The following is a 13,716-nucleotide window of genomic DNA, read 5'->3' on the forward strand; positions in this document are numbered from 1 at the left end:
TAAATTCACAAGAAAATGATATTTTTCAAAAAATATAAATTCTAAGTATAAATTCATAAATTTACTATTGGTGATTTTAAATTTTAAATATTGGATATTTAAATTCACACGGGTAAATTCACAATATATATATATATATATATATATATTTCAAAATTTATATAAATTCACACTGAAAAATATTGGTGACTTTAAATTTTAAATATTGGATATTTATATAAATTTATCTAAAAAAATATAAATTCACAAAAATAAAGGATATTTTTCACAAAACTATAAATTGCATAATATAAAAGAGCACTGTATAGATTGTAGCAAGTGGGCCCCGCAACTTATATATATCATCCTATGAATTAGTGAACTTTCTAAATATAAATCAATTTTCTAAAAATAGATTGAATAAAAGAGCGGGAATTTTTTTTTTGCTAGATGGACCAGCTTTTATATATGTATAGATTTATATAAATTTATCTAAAAAAATATAAATTCACAAAAATAAAGGATATTTTTCACAAAACTATAAATTGCATAATATAAAAGAGCACTGTATAGATTGTAGCAAGTGGGCCCCGCAACTTATATATATCATCCTATGAATTAGTGAACTTTCTAAATATAAATCAATTTTCTAAAAATAGATTGAATAAAAGAGCGGGAATCTTTTTTTGCTAGATGGACCATCTTTTATATATGTATAGATAGATAGATTTACTTTTAACTTTTAATAGTTGAAAAAGACGAAAAGAAAAAAGGAAGACAAGAGTAGAATAGGACATAAATCTAAAATAAGTAATGTGGACAAGTGGGAACTCTTTCCCTCAACCCCAACGAAAAGCCATGTCTTAACAAATGGGATAAATGTATACTATGAAAAACAATTTATGGTATTTGTTTTTAATTTTTTTGGATGAATTTTGAGTTTATACAATGGCAGAAATGTTTGTAAATCACGAGACCGCCAGCTCATAGCAGAGGCCGTCTCTCCCTCTCTCTGTCTCTCTCTCTCTCTCATCCTCCCCCAAAGTTTCCAATCAGATCCATCCACCACCCACCACCACATTGCTCCTAATTTCAACTCTTCCGCCGTTGATGCGGTTGTTTTGATCCATCTTGACGTTGTTTTGATCGGAGTGATAATTCTAACGACTATTTTTACGGTGGAAATTTGTCTTTGAAGATCCCCGACTCGCATTCCGGTTCTTGATTCCCTGCGAAAAATGGTGAGCGAAGAGCTCGCAGAGATCGAGGGCCAGATTCAAGATTTATTTCGAGCTCTATCGTAAGCTTTCCTTTTCTTTGTAGTTTTTCCTTTCTGTTTGATTTTCTGAAAGGGTGATAAAAATGTGACATTTTTGTATCGTGGCGTGGGGTATATATATTTGTCGTAAAGAAAATCTTTGAAGCGTTTGGTTGCTAAAAGGCGATGAAATGAAACTGTTGTGCATCAAGCATTTGACGTATTGATCATTGTTGATTGCATTGTGAAGGAATGGATTTCAAAAATTGGAGAAAATTAAGGACTCCAGCCGGCAAAGCAGGCAGCTGGAGGAGCTTACCGATAAGATGCGCGAATGTAAGAGGTATTTGATTGGAACATTGGATGTTTGACTTGAGTTGGTATGTGAGCTTTGGGCAGGAAAGTGCTTTGGCAAATAGTAATTACAAGTAGGTGTTTTGAGTTTAATCTTGAATTTTGTGTGGTAAACAGGTGGATGTGTTTGTAAATTAGGTGTTCAGATTGTGCATGGTAAGAAAGTGGAACCAGTGATTATCCACTTTATGAATGTGTGTTGGTTAGAAGATTTTTGCCAGGATTCGATGCAGTCATTACTGTTCTTATTTTCACTTGAGTCTGTTGGGTAGTGATTCCTGTTTATGAGGTAGAATCAACTGCAATGGTTTCTAATCTCGCCCATTTACATGTCGGGAGTAATGAAGAGGGCTGACATCAATGCATGAAGAAAATATTGATCATCTTTTCGGTTTTTTATCTGTTAAGAAAACAAGACCTAGTTTCCCATCAGCACAAACAAAAGTTAAATATGCCAACCTATGATGTGTTTCATTTAAAGAGAGAAAGAATATGCCAAAAATTAATGACCAGTTTCCAGCATGTCCACACTTGTAAAACTCATTATACTCCTTGCAATATGGTGTTTTTTACATGATAATATAATTCCAAATTCTAGAAAGTACTTATCTTGTATAATGGCTTGGAAGATTCTGTTGAACTGAATCAAGTTTGGATGTGCATAATTCGTAAATTTTGTTCCATTATGTAATTGAACTCGATAGACTTGAAACAAATAATGCAAAGCAATTCTACTGGAAAGGTCTTTGGAATGTCCTGGTTTGAACTGATATTCTTCTTTAAGATATTTGTTCAATATGCAACTTTATTTTTCTTTGTCATTGTCGCATTGTTCTCGTGTTTCATGAATCTTTATGGATAGGAGATGTGTTGCTGATATAAACCTCTGAAAATCAAATGACAGTCCTGCAAGTGTTCTTACACATTTGATTGATATAGGGCGAATTAGTTCTTAGACATAAGACCTTCAAACAAGTATAAGTTTTGTTTGTTAATACTTCTTATGTTAAGAGCCGTATAGTTGTTTTGCTTGATGTGGTAAGTAACTACCAAGTAGAAGTTTTGTCTCTTTACATAATGGTAGAACAGTTTTTCTGGTGACTGGTGAGGTTTGTGGAAGCATTCCATCTGGAAAGCATGGTGTAATCTTGTAAAGGTTATCATGTAAATAAAAAAGTACTTTTAACTTAAATAACCATTTGGGAGGTCACTTAACTATCTTTTAGTTTACCAAGAAAATTAACTAGTTAATTTGTATTACAAACCCCATATACAGTTATACACTCTCTCTTTCTCTCTCTCTCTCACACACACACACAATACCCAGACAGTGAGGGAATATGCTTGATTGCATGTACATGTACACATGTCCATAAACGATAAGTCTGAAATGTTATTTTTTTTGCCACCTCAGGCTTATTAAAGAGTATGACCGAGAACTCAAAGACGCAGACTACAAAAATGACCCTAGTACAAACAAGATGCTTAATGAGAAAAAGCAATCAATGGTGAGCTCTACATTTTGGAACCTTTTCTTTTTGTAGATTCTAGAGGGCAACTTTTCTTTTTCTTTAAATATCTCTAAAGTTCCCTGCCTTATCTTGCAGATCAAAGAGTTGAACTCATATGTCGCTCTCAAGAAAAAGTAAGTTCCTTCAGGATATTCAGATTTGGAATATGGAGCATTTCATATGTTATTCAACTCACTGTTGTTCTTTTCATGCATCGTCCTTCTAAAAACTTCAAACATTATGCATTTAGTATGCCTGCAGAAAGCTCCCTAGACTTTTTTTAGTATATTGCACCTCCAAGTACTTGTTTAGCAATAATCAATTGATTCAATTTTTATCGTTATGTTTTTCAAGGCTGTAAATGACTGATGTACTTTGTATCTCTTTCCCATAGTAATTTTAGCTTATTCACTTTGTTAGTCTCATTAACATTGTTATTTTTCACGGAAAAATTGTTAAGCAATGATTTGAGAGGGTGTTGATTAGTAAATCATATCATCTAATCAAATTTATCTAAAGGCTCTATTTGTCTGTCTTTTATATTTTTGAAATCAATGCAACAAATAATGTTTAACCTACTTCCAGATGGTTCCCTAAATAATAAAAAGCTGCATTTGAGAAATAAATACACTTGATTTAGCTTTTCTTGAATTACCAGACCATATTTACGAGCAATAAACAGTTGCATCGATCATGTTTTGGAAGCAATGTTTTCATACTATAATATGCTTTTGGGGAACCTTGTTTTAACTGGTCTTGACTTAGCTTAAATAACTGGAACATTGTTAGGAGCAATAAACTGATGCCTAGTGTAGCTTTCCAGAAATTTATTTTCAGGTTAGAATCGTTAGATATGCTTTGTGAAAACTTATTTCAAGTTAAAACTTGCTACTTTCGAAACTGGGTCAAACCGAAATCTCTAAAACTTTGATACGCTGATAAATTGTAGTCCAATTTAGCTGCTAACGTGAAAAAGATATTAGCAAAACTAATACACATTTATTGCAGGAACATAAAATCTGACATAAAGAATAAACAAAATGAAATTACGTTCTTTTTTTCACATTATTCAGGTTAGAACTGATATGTGAAGAAAAAGTCTGTCAAATAGAGACTAATATACTCAATGCCGTGTTAATGAATTAATTCTTGTGGAGAACTTTTCTTTTCATTATCAATGGTGTAATTATGGTAACCCATTGCCAAAAGATATATTTGATGACGTAAGTTGAATGTGGTAGGAATACATGTTGGTTATTTTATCTATTTTGTTAGGCTATTGCATTTGTTTAGTATAACTCCACTTGTCAAGGTAATCAAAATGGCAAAAGTTACCTGCACAATTCTAGTGCTATTAGTTGGCAAAAGCTACGAACAGGCACATGGATGAGTACTACTTTTTGCATAACTGCTAAAACAAAAGGTCATGCCATTATTTTTCTTCTTTGTTCCACTGTTAAGTATGTAGAACAGAATACCTTTGAAAAGTGAATGTAATCGTCCTACCTATGAATAATGATTAATTGGAAACAGGGATGAACATAAAGCAAAATGAGATAGTCGTCTTGAAGGCAATGATGACATTGAGTAGACAAGCGTAATGACTTGTAAATTTAACAGTTTTTGTTGTGATGCTGTAGGTATTCAAGTAGTCTTGAACACAAGCGAGTGGATCTCTTCGAGGGCCCGGGTGAAGGATTTGCAGAAGATAATGTGCTGCTTGCTTCAAGTAAGAACCTTCCATCCAATAAACCATTCATACTAGTTAATGTTTCTGATGATCCTTATTGACTAGAAAAGGGAATTCTAATTATTTCCATTCGCAATTTGGCCCAATTTAGTTCTTTCTAGCAAAACAAAACATTTTGTTTAAAAGCAAAATTATTGGGTTATGAATGAGATGCTATCAGATCTTGTGGGGAAAACAAAATTATTGGGTTATGACTGAGATGCTATTTGATACTATTGCCATTTGCCAACATTTTGTCATCCTTCACGATGAATATCTTTACTGTGCTTTTGATCTGATGCGTCAGTAAGGGTGAAAAGTGTAGTTTTTGAACATGTACGGCCTGTATAGCTTCTTAAAAATGATCTAACTCAAGGAAGAGAACTAAGAACTGATCACTACTCATAGAAGAATCCACTAGTAAATACTCCGTCTTTCCCATTCAAAACATCCCACTTTTCAATTTTGGCCGTCCCATTTGAAATGTCCCATTCTATTTTGAGACATCCAACACATAACAAACACCCTTAACATAACTTATAAATTACATAGTATGCCACAAAAAAGTTACTCTCTAAAAACTCTCTTACTTGGTTTGACAGAAATACCCTCGAAAAGCTACTTTCCCTTTTCAACTTTGTTATAAACAACTCACTTTATACCTAAACAACTTTGTTATAAGCATTGCTTGGTGGCCAAGGTGTTTGTTTTATCTACTAAGAAGCTGCCATTTTGGAACTTGTTGTTGCTCTGTAATAAAGATAATTCTCTTCTGGTCTTGTGCTTATTCATGGTAGCATGGAACACATTGAACTTCATTTGAATTCTTATGTTTAATGTCTGGACAAACTTTACCCTGCAGAAACAATTCGATGCATTTCTTTAACCTTCTTTTCCTTTTAACAAATCTTTATAACTCAAACTTATGGGGACACGTTATATTGCAGATATGACAAATCAGCAGCTGCTGGATCATGGAAATAACATGATGGATGAGACTGATCAAGCCATTGACAGAGCTAAAAAGGTCTGTAAATTTGAATGCATAATTGCATATCAAGATGCTTTTATTATGTTGGATGATTCATGATCTCTTCTGGTATATGATCTATGCGGTCACAAATTCCTTTTATCAGTTCTGACAACAATCATAACTGGAGGTTGGTATCTTGCCATTAAGTCACATTTTAATTTTGAACTTGTGCTGTTTATATTCTGGTTTTTTCTTGTGTGGCTGGAAAGCTCTAACATCTTAAAGGTTGGTCTGAATATTAGCAACTTTGTTTTATGTCTCAGCAGAATTTGAAAAAATGAAAAACCTTCTGGTTTAGATTTCCTGAAAAATCAGTTATGCGAGACAAAATCTCACTATCTGCTAAGGCATTATTATATCATAGTATTCAGTGTATGCTACTTACTTTTAATTAGATCAAAGGAGGTATATTTATCATCTGCTAGAAGTTCTATTCATAAATCCCTAATAGGATCCATGTTGTTCCTTTCTTTTAGGTTGTTCACGAGACCATTAATGTTGGAACAGAGACTGCTGCCGCACTCAAAGCTCAGGTGTGTTTTGGATTGAGAAGAGTTTCACTCTTCCAGGAAAATTCTTATACCTGAGAGTTGGCAATACTTGTGTATTTTCAGACTGAACAAATGAGCAGAATCGTGAATGAGCTGGATTCAATCCATTTTTCAATTAAGAAGGCCTCAAAGCTAGTTAAGGAAATTGGTAGGCAGGTGAATATCTCGAATGAACATCCTTCTGCTGTCATATGTCTAATTCTTTTTATTATACAAGTTAACGTACTTTGGTTTCTTAATTAGGTTGCAACTGATCGGTGTATCATGGCTCTCCTATTCCTTATTGTTGTTGGCGTCATAGCTATCATTATTGTGAAGGTCAGATGCCTGATTGCTTTCCTGTTTTGTATTTGGTTTACAATTAAATGGCTCGATTTTTCTGACCATTGGAAACGTATGTTACTGTGGAAAATTTGCTGTTTGAAAATTTTCTTGTTTGACCTGTAGGTAGAGTCAAGGGTATACTAGTATCTAGAGTTTAATACCCTGCTAGTACTTGATTTTTTGTCATGAATATTTTCTCTGGAAAAAATTAGACTATAAGACTTGTAACTTTATCCGACTTGCATGTTGATTTGAGAATTTATTGGGGCTGTGAATCTTAATGGGTTCATTGGAGAAGAATTTTGGACGTATAGATATTGCGATACGCCTGAATTTGTTTAAAGACTTATTTAGTTCCAAAACCCTGTCAAAAAAATTAGTTTGGCGAATATTAAATAAAATTGGAGATGGAGAAAATGTGGTTGTATAGATGGATCTGTACTATCATATCCAATCCATCTAATGGTTTCCATGTATCCCCAGTTTCTATCTAATGGATTCCATCTAATGGTTTCCATGTGTCCCCCGATAAAACTGTTGGTATAAGTCATCTTCTTTTGTGATACGTCTTCTTCTTGACTTGTTTATGTTTGCTTATAAGGGTGCCTTCTCTTTGATGGAAAAGGGTGAAAAACGTATATTTTTTCACCCTTATTCTACTCTTTTCACATGTTCTTTTTCCCGAGTTTGGATGGAATTTTTTTTCAAACAACCTTCCCCTTCACTTCAATTCATGAAATTATTATTCTGGGGTATTAATGTGATAATATTTTCTCATCTAAAATTTGAAAACCCTTAAGAAGATGAGATAAAAAGGGTGGGGATCACTAAAATGTGATAAAATCTTCTTTTCTTTTCTTTTATTATGATAAATTTGCAACCAAAAAATATGCACCTAAGGGTGCGGTTACTTTGGTTATAAAATTTTCATTGGAAATTGATAGATAAGAAAAGATGAGAAAATATCATTTTTTTTTCTCATTTTTTTTAATCATATTTTAGAGATGAAAAGATGAAATATTTTCATACCCTTACCATAGGATAATATTATCCAACATTGGAGAGAAAATGAGTGAAAAAGAGCTGCCCGAGAAAATAGGAGAAAATTTTCCATCATAGTAGACATGTGAAAATGGTGGAAAATAAGTGAAAATATATTTTTTTTCTCATTTTCCATTGAAGTAAACGCATCCTAAGTGGTTTGTTTTGTATAATTATGTATGTGGTCTAAGAATGTTGATGTGGCTGAATTTTCAGATTGTGAACCCAAATAACAAAGATATTCGAGATATACCAGGATTAGCTCCACCGGCACCTACTCGGAAACTTCTATGGATTTCTAATTGAGGAATGTTGATATATTGTTACCAATTACCTGGATTTTGATTGGACGAAACGAGAAGAAAATTGATGGTTACCATCAATCACATATTTTTCAGGTGGCGGCTTCCATAATTTTTATCAACATTTTTCTCAAATATTTATTTCTTTATCATTTGCTTGAGGAATATTCGGTGTATATGCGGTTGGCATTCTTTATATGTGTATTTGTTTATGTGTTGTGTCATTAGATGATGATTCATGAATCGATCGAAACAACACAGTTTCACTTTGATGGCTACTCACTCTCCTACTCCTATTTTAGTTACTTCGTTTCAAACTACTACTTAAATGTTACGTGCCTCAAACTCAAAACTTTAATGATAAACATATGTATATAAAGTGTGGATCAAAATATTTTTTTTACTAGAATTAACAACTCATAATCATCCATAATATGAACGACATATTGCAAGATGTTTTTTTTTTTTCTAAACCTTCGGTTATGTCTTCGACGCTAAGGTGATGGTTGATACTACATTTACCCTCAATTTTAGGTGACATCTTCTTCATTCTCCACTCTTAATTATTTTAAATTATCTATCTCACATTGAAAATATATTAAACTTCAATAATTCATAAACTAAATAAAAGTCATTTATCATTCCTACAAGTCATTAATTATTCTCACATTGATTGTTTTATTAAATTTTATCACGAGAAAACCTAAATAAAAGGATATTTATAAGATATACTTCAAATAAATAGATTTTTATACTGAATTTATATTAAACTTCACTCTGATTAAAAGGATACTTAACTTCAACAAAATTAAATAAAACTATTTTGTTATATTCAAATAATAAAAAATATCTAATTAATTTTCTCTCTAATCGGTAGTAGTCCAGTATACATATAGAGATAGGTTATAGTGAGATTGTTATTTTTCGTGAGATGTGAAACTAATGAATAAGTCAATATACAGTGATGAACAAGACAGTATATAGTGTTGAATAACAATATTAAAAAAATTAGTCAAATTTTTGCTCCCTCCAAGATTTAAATCCAGGTAAAATTTTCACCCTCCAAATAAATATCAGTCATAGGATACATTAAACCAACACTTAGAAATCAATTTAAAATCTTACTATATATATATATATATATATATAGGGGGCCGCTCCAATGAGACCCCCTAATTTTAGTGAGATCTAGGGCACGATCTGGTGCGTTTATTTTATCAATCCTATGACTGATATTTTATCTGGAGGGTGATTTTTTTTCACATGGTTCGAATCCTGGAGGGAGCAGAATATTTTAAATTTTGTTATTCATCAGCATATACTGCATTGTTCATCAGTATATACGACCCTGTTCATCAGTATATATGTCTTATTCATTACGAATTTTTTAAATTTTATTTTTCATCAGTATATACATCTTGTTCATTAGATATACGTTTTGTTCATTAGTATTATATGTCTTATTCATTGTCCTAGTGTTTCACGAAAATTATGGGGTCTCACTGGAGCGCGCCCCTATATATATATATATATATATATATATATATATATATATATATATATATAGAGGAGGGCTAGAATAAAAACACTCTTAAGTGTATAAAATATAAATGATTTTCAGCCCTTAGATCATCAAGATCTACGGTTGATTCGTAACCCTTTTGAATGAATTCGTGGTCCTGGGTTCGAATCCCAAAGGTAGCAAAAATTTATTTTTCACAATTCGTAACCATGTTGGATGAATTCGTAACCCTGTTGGATAAAATTCGTACATTAAAAACGTTTATATTTATATTTTAAGAAGTGTTTTTACTGTAGCCCACCCCTATATATATAGGGGTGGGCTACCGTGAGAGCACATATTAAAATAAAAAATAAGAGCAATTTTTAATTTATGAATTTTATGTAGAACACGTATGAATTCGCTGTATAAATGTATGAATTGTGAAAAATAAATTTCTGCTACATTTGAGATTCGAACTCAGGACCATAAATTCATCCAACAGGATTACGAATCAACCATAGATCTTGATGATCTAAGGGCTGAAAATGATTCTTATTTTATATCTTAACAAATGTTCTTATATATATATATATATATATATATAGGGTGCGGTTATAGTGAGAACCACAATTATCGTGAGAACATAAGAACCAATAAAATTACTGCATCTGCTATACAAACATTTTGATAAGATTATGGAAAAATCCATCAAATCCCATAATTTACGCACCAAACATTTTGATGGCGATCAGCTTTATACCATACATCTGGTTTGTTTGCGATAATTTTCAGTTTCACCATCAATTTTTCTTCGACGAATTAAGCTGTGGATCGCAGCCTCGCAGGTGTGAGAGAGGTAAATGTCTAAAATATGTCGTCTCCTTTTTATCCGTTCAACACTTCAGAAATCAGCGACTCATTTCATCTGTGGTAAGCATTCCCGTCGAATTTCTCGAACGCCCGAATTTTCTCTTGAACAGACTTCACCGATTGTTCTCCCGTTGAAAGTCGTCGTCTTCCACACGATTTCTGCAAGAAATCCTGGTAAAAATTCAATAAAAGTTTGAAAATCTATTTTCACCTTTTCGATTTGTGAAAATCTATTTTTTTTTTTCGGTTTTGGGTCAGATTAACTGAAAACCCTTTGACGATTTCAAACTTCTAGTAAGAATTCAATAAAACTTTGAAAATCTATTTTCAGCTTTTCGATTTATGAATTATCTTATGCTTTTTATACAATTATTTGTGTTCAGCAAATAGATAAAGTTATTTGAAGTTTTGAATTCATATTTGTGGAGCTTAAATGATTTTACCATAATTTAAGATTTGTGGGTGTTGGTTTTTACTACTTAATAGTATCAACGTGAATTTGTTGTTGCTTGGATGACACTAAATTTCGAATAAATTTGAATCAGTTAGTAATTCGTGTAAGTTCATTACAATTTTGAAGATGTTCATTAGAATACGTTATATGTTCATTATCTAACCGAATATTTCTATGGCATTAATTAGTTGGCATTTGCTCATAAAAATATCGTTTGATTTCACCAGTTCAGGGATATAGTCCTCGCTCTTGCAACCAACCGACCTGCTGATCTCGACTCTGCTATGGCAGATCGTATCGATGAAGTCCTTGAATTCCCCTTGCCAGATGAAGAGGACTGATCTCGACTCTGCTATGGCAGATCGTATCGATGAAGTCCTTGAATTTCCCTTGCCAGGTGAAGAGGAACGTTTCAAACTGCTCGAACTCTATCTGCGCAAGTACATAGCAGAAGCAGGGGAGAGAGAAAACCGGGTTTGTTTGCACACTTTTTCAAGAAACAACAGAAGAAAATCGAGATCAAGGGTGTGACCGAGGATCTTATCAAGAAAGCTGTTGCAAAGACTGAGGGATTCTCTGGAAGAGAAATCGCTAAGCTCATGGCTAGCGTTCAAGCAGCTGTCTATGGCAGCGAGGACTGCATGTTGGATGCCACTCTTTTCCGCGAAGTAGTAGACTATAAAGTTGTAGAGCATCAACAAAAGAAGAAACTTGCTAAAGGGCAAGATGATGCTAATGAAGCAATTGTATTGCTGAGCCTGAGTTGTAATTTTGGCTAAAGTGGCTAATATGAGTGGCCAATTTGTTCTAACAAGCCCTTGTTTACGTGGCCAGAATTTTTTCATTTTTGGGAAGCATTCGATTATTTTATTTTGTAGGCTGAATTGGTTTTGAAAATTATAAAACTAATTGAATATAACTGAATCCCACTGGAGTTGGGTTAGCGTGCTTATAGAGATGCTTATTTGATTTAGTTCAAAGTATAAACAACAAAGTTCATTGAAACGAAAAACAAAACATTTAAAGTTGAAATATAACAGTAATACATGATTATTGTAATTTAACTGTATATTAGATAAATTCAACAAATTGTTCAGTATGTTCACCCAACTATGAAAAAATAAGTACATATTATATATACAAAATATAATTATTTTTTTAATTTTAATTTGTATAGTTTATGCATAACAATTTGGTTATAAGTTCATTAGAAAAATATAATAAGTTCATCCAAATATATTATGTAATTGTGAAATTCTAATGTAGGAAAATGCTATGGAGATTGATAAATTGTGTGATCCGCCAACAAGTAGTGATAATGTGACTCGTGTATGTGTTCAATATACAATGACTTTGTTGGTGACAAAATATTAAAATTTTAATTAATTTTTACTTGTGTTTGTTCAAAATCGATTCAATATAAGTTCAATGGATTTAAGATTAATATAAAGATGATAAAATTAATATTATTGATAAGAATATAATCTGACACTATAAAATAATATTGGCGTGGATATTTAATATTGGTGTGGAATAAAATATTTTATTAGAGATATTATTAATTAATATTGGTGTGGTAATGCGATAACATTACCAAATATATGCAGATTTAGATTCCATAATTTATGGGTTTAGCCGTTTGCAATTGTTGTTCAAATACATTACTATCCTTCGCTAATTTAATAATGTTCAAATACAGATTTAATCATGTTCGTCAGATCAAGGAAATCTAAGGGTTGAGATTTGTTCTCACTTCTCAACATATTTATGCTTCTCAATAGAACCTTTGCCTATATATATATAAAACTAGACACAAAAACTATTGGCTCTATGAAAATCTCTATCTGCATCGGTTGTGGCATTTCATCAATTCTGTAAAAAAATTGAGACAAACATTTTATTAGAAACCTCATCTGTTTCCTAATTCGCATCGCATGTAAAATAACATTATACAAGTGAATCACTATTTTGTAAGAGGTGGTCTTGTGTACACTCAGGTGTACGATGCAACCGGGTCCACCCAAACCCGAATACTGAGTATATATTAAACTAGGGATGTCAATCAGGTCAATTCACCGGGTTTTGGGCCAGCCCTATCGAGTTTCGGGTTAATCGGGTGCGGGCTAATCGGACTGGGGATTTTTTCGGGTTATAAATATCCAACCCTAACTCTAAACGTTCGGGTTTCGGGCTAGCCCATCGGGCTAATCGGCTTAAAGGCGTAAAAATAAAATAATCATTTGTATTTTGTTATTTTTAATGATCTAATGTATAATGTATAAAATATACACAGAAATAAAAGATATAAATTATATAGCAAGCATTAAATGCAAAAATATGAAATATTGTAAAAAACATCAAGATTACATAACATATAAAATAAGTTGGTAACAATAAAATGTTCAATTTTATTAAAGAAAAAATAATAAAATATCCAACAATAGTTTGAACTCATAGAACCAAAGCATCTCAAAAATAAAGAAAAGTGTTATGATGAGACTTTATAATATTTTATCATTTTTTAATTTTTATATCTAAATATTCTAAGTTAAGTACTCGGGTTTCGGGCTAGCCCATCGGGTTAGTCGGGTCGACCATATCGGGTGCCGGGCTAATCGGGTTGTAACATTTGTCGAGTTGAAAATATTCAACCCTAACCCTCTCGGATGGCGGGTTAATCAGGTCAGCCTACGGATTTTGGGCTAGATTGACATCCCTATATTAAACGCATAGAATAAAAAATAATTCAGCGGTATTCAATGCTTCAATTGAAGGGTGAGAGTTTGAATCCCAGCTGTGAGGTTGG

General features: G+C 32.5%; 1 protein-coding gene and 1 long non-coding RNA gene across 3 annotated transcripts; both read left to right on the plus strand.

Moving 5' to 3' along the window:
- The first annotated feature begins 804 nt into the window (after positions 1-804).
- Positions 805-8,360, plus strand: LOC130992807 (novel plant SNARE 11-like). Of its 2 annotated transcripts, XM_057917555.1 has the most exons (10): positions 805-1,279; positions 1,488-1,580; positions 3,006-3,099; positions 3,199-3,236; positions 4,743-4,831; positions 5,779-5,858; positions 6,341-6,397; positions 6,479-6,571; positions 6,659-6,733; positions 7,997-8,360. In XM_057917555.1, exons 1-10 carry the CDS (start codon positions 1,218-1,220, stop codon positions 8,084-8,086), a joined length of 771 nt encoding a protein of 256 aa, XP_057773538.1. In that variant the 5' UTR covers positions 805-1,217; the 3' UTR covers positions 8,087-8,360. The 2 variants fall into 2 exon arrangements, with proteins under 2 accessions (XP_057773538.1, XP_057773537.1); XM_057917554.1 differs by lacking the exon at positions 7,997-8,360 and having other exon boundaries at positions 6,659-7,025.
- Positions 8,361-10,273: 1,913 nt separating this feature from the next.
- LOC130992808 (uncharacterized) lies at positions 10,274-11,883 on the plus strand. Its single transcript, XR_009091407.1, has 2 exons — positions 10,274-10,630; positions 11,138-11,883. It is a non-coding gene; the product is annotated as an uncharacterized LOC130992808 (long non-coding RNA).
- Positions 11,884-13,716: the final 1,833 nt, after the last annotated feature.

The sequence above is a fragment of the Salvia miltiorrhiza genome, chromosome 7 (genome assembly GCF_028751815.1).
Source record: "Salvia miltiorrhiza cultivar Shanhuang (shh) chromosome 7, IMPLAD_Smil_shh, whole genome shotgun sequence".
Classification (NCBI taxonomy): Eukaryota; Viridiplantae; Streptophyta; class Magnoliopsida; order Lamiales; family Lamiaceae; genus Salvia; species Salvia miltiorrhiza.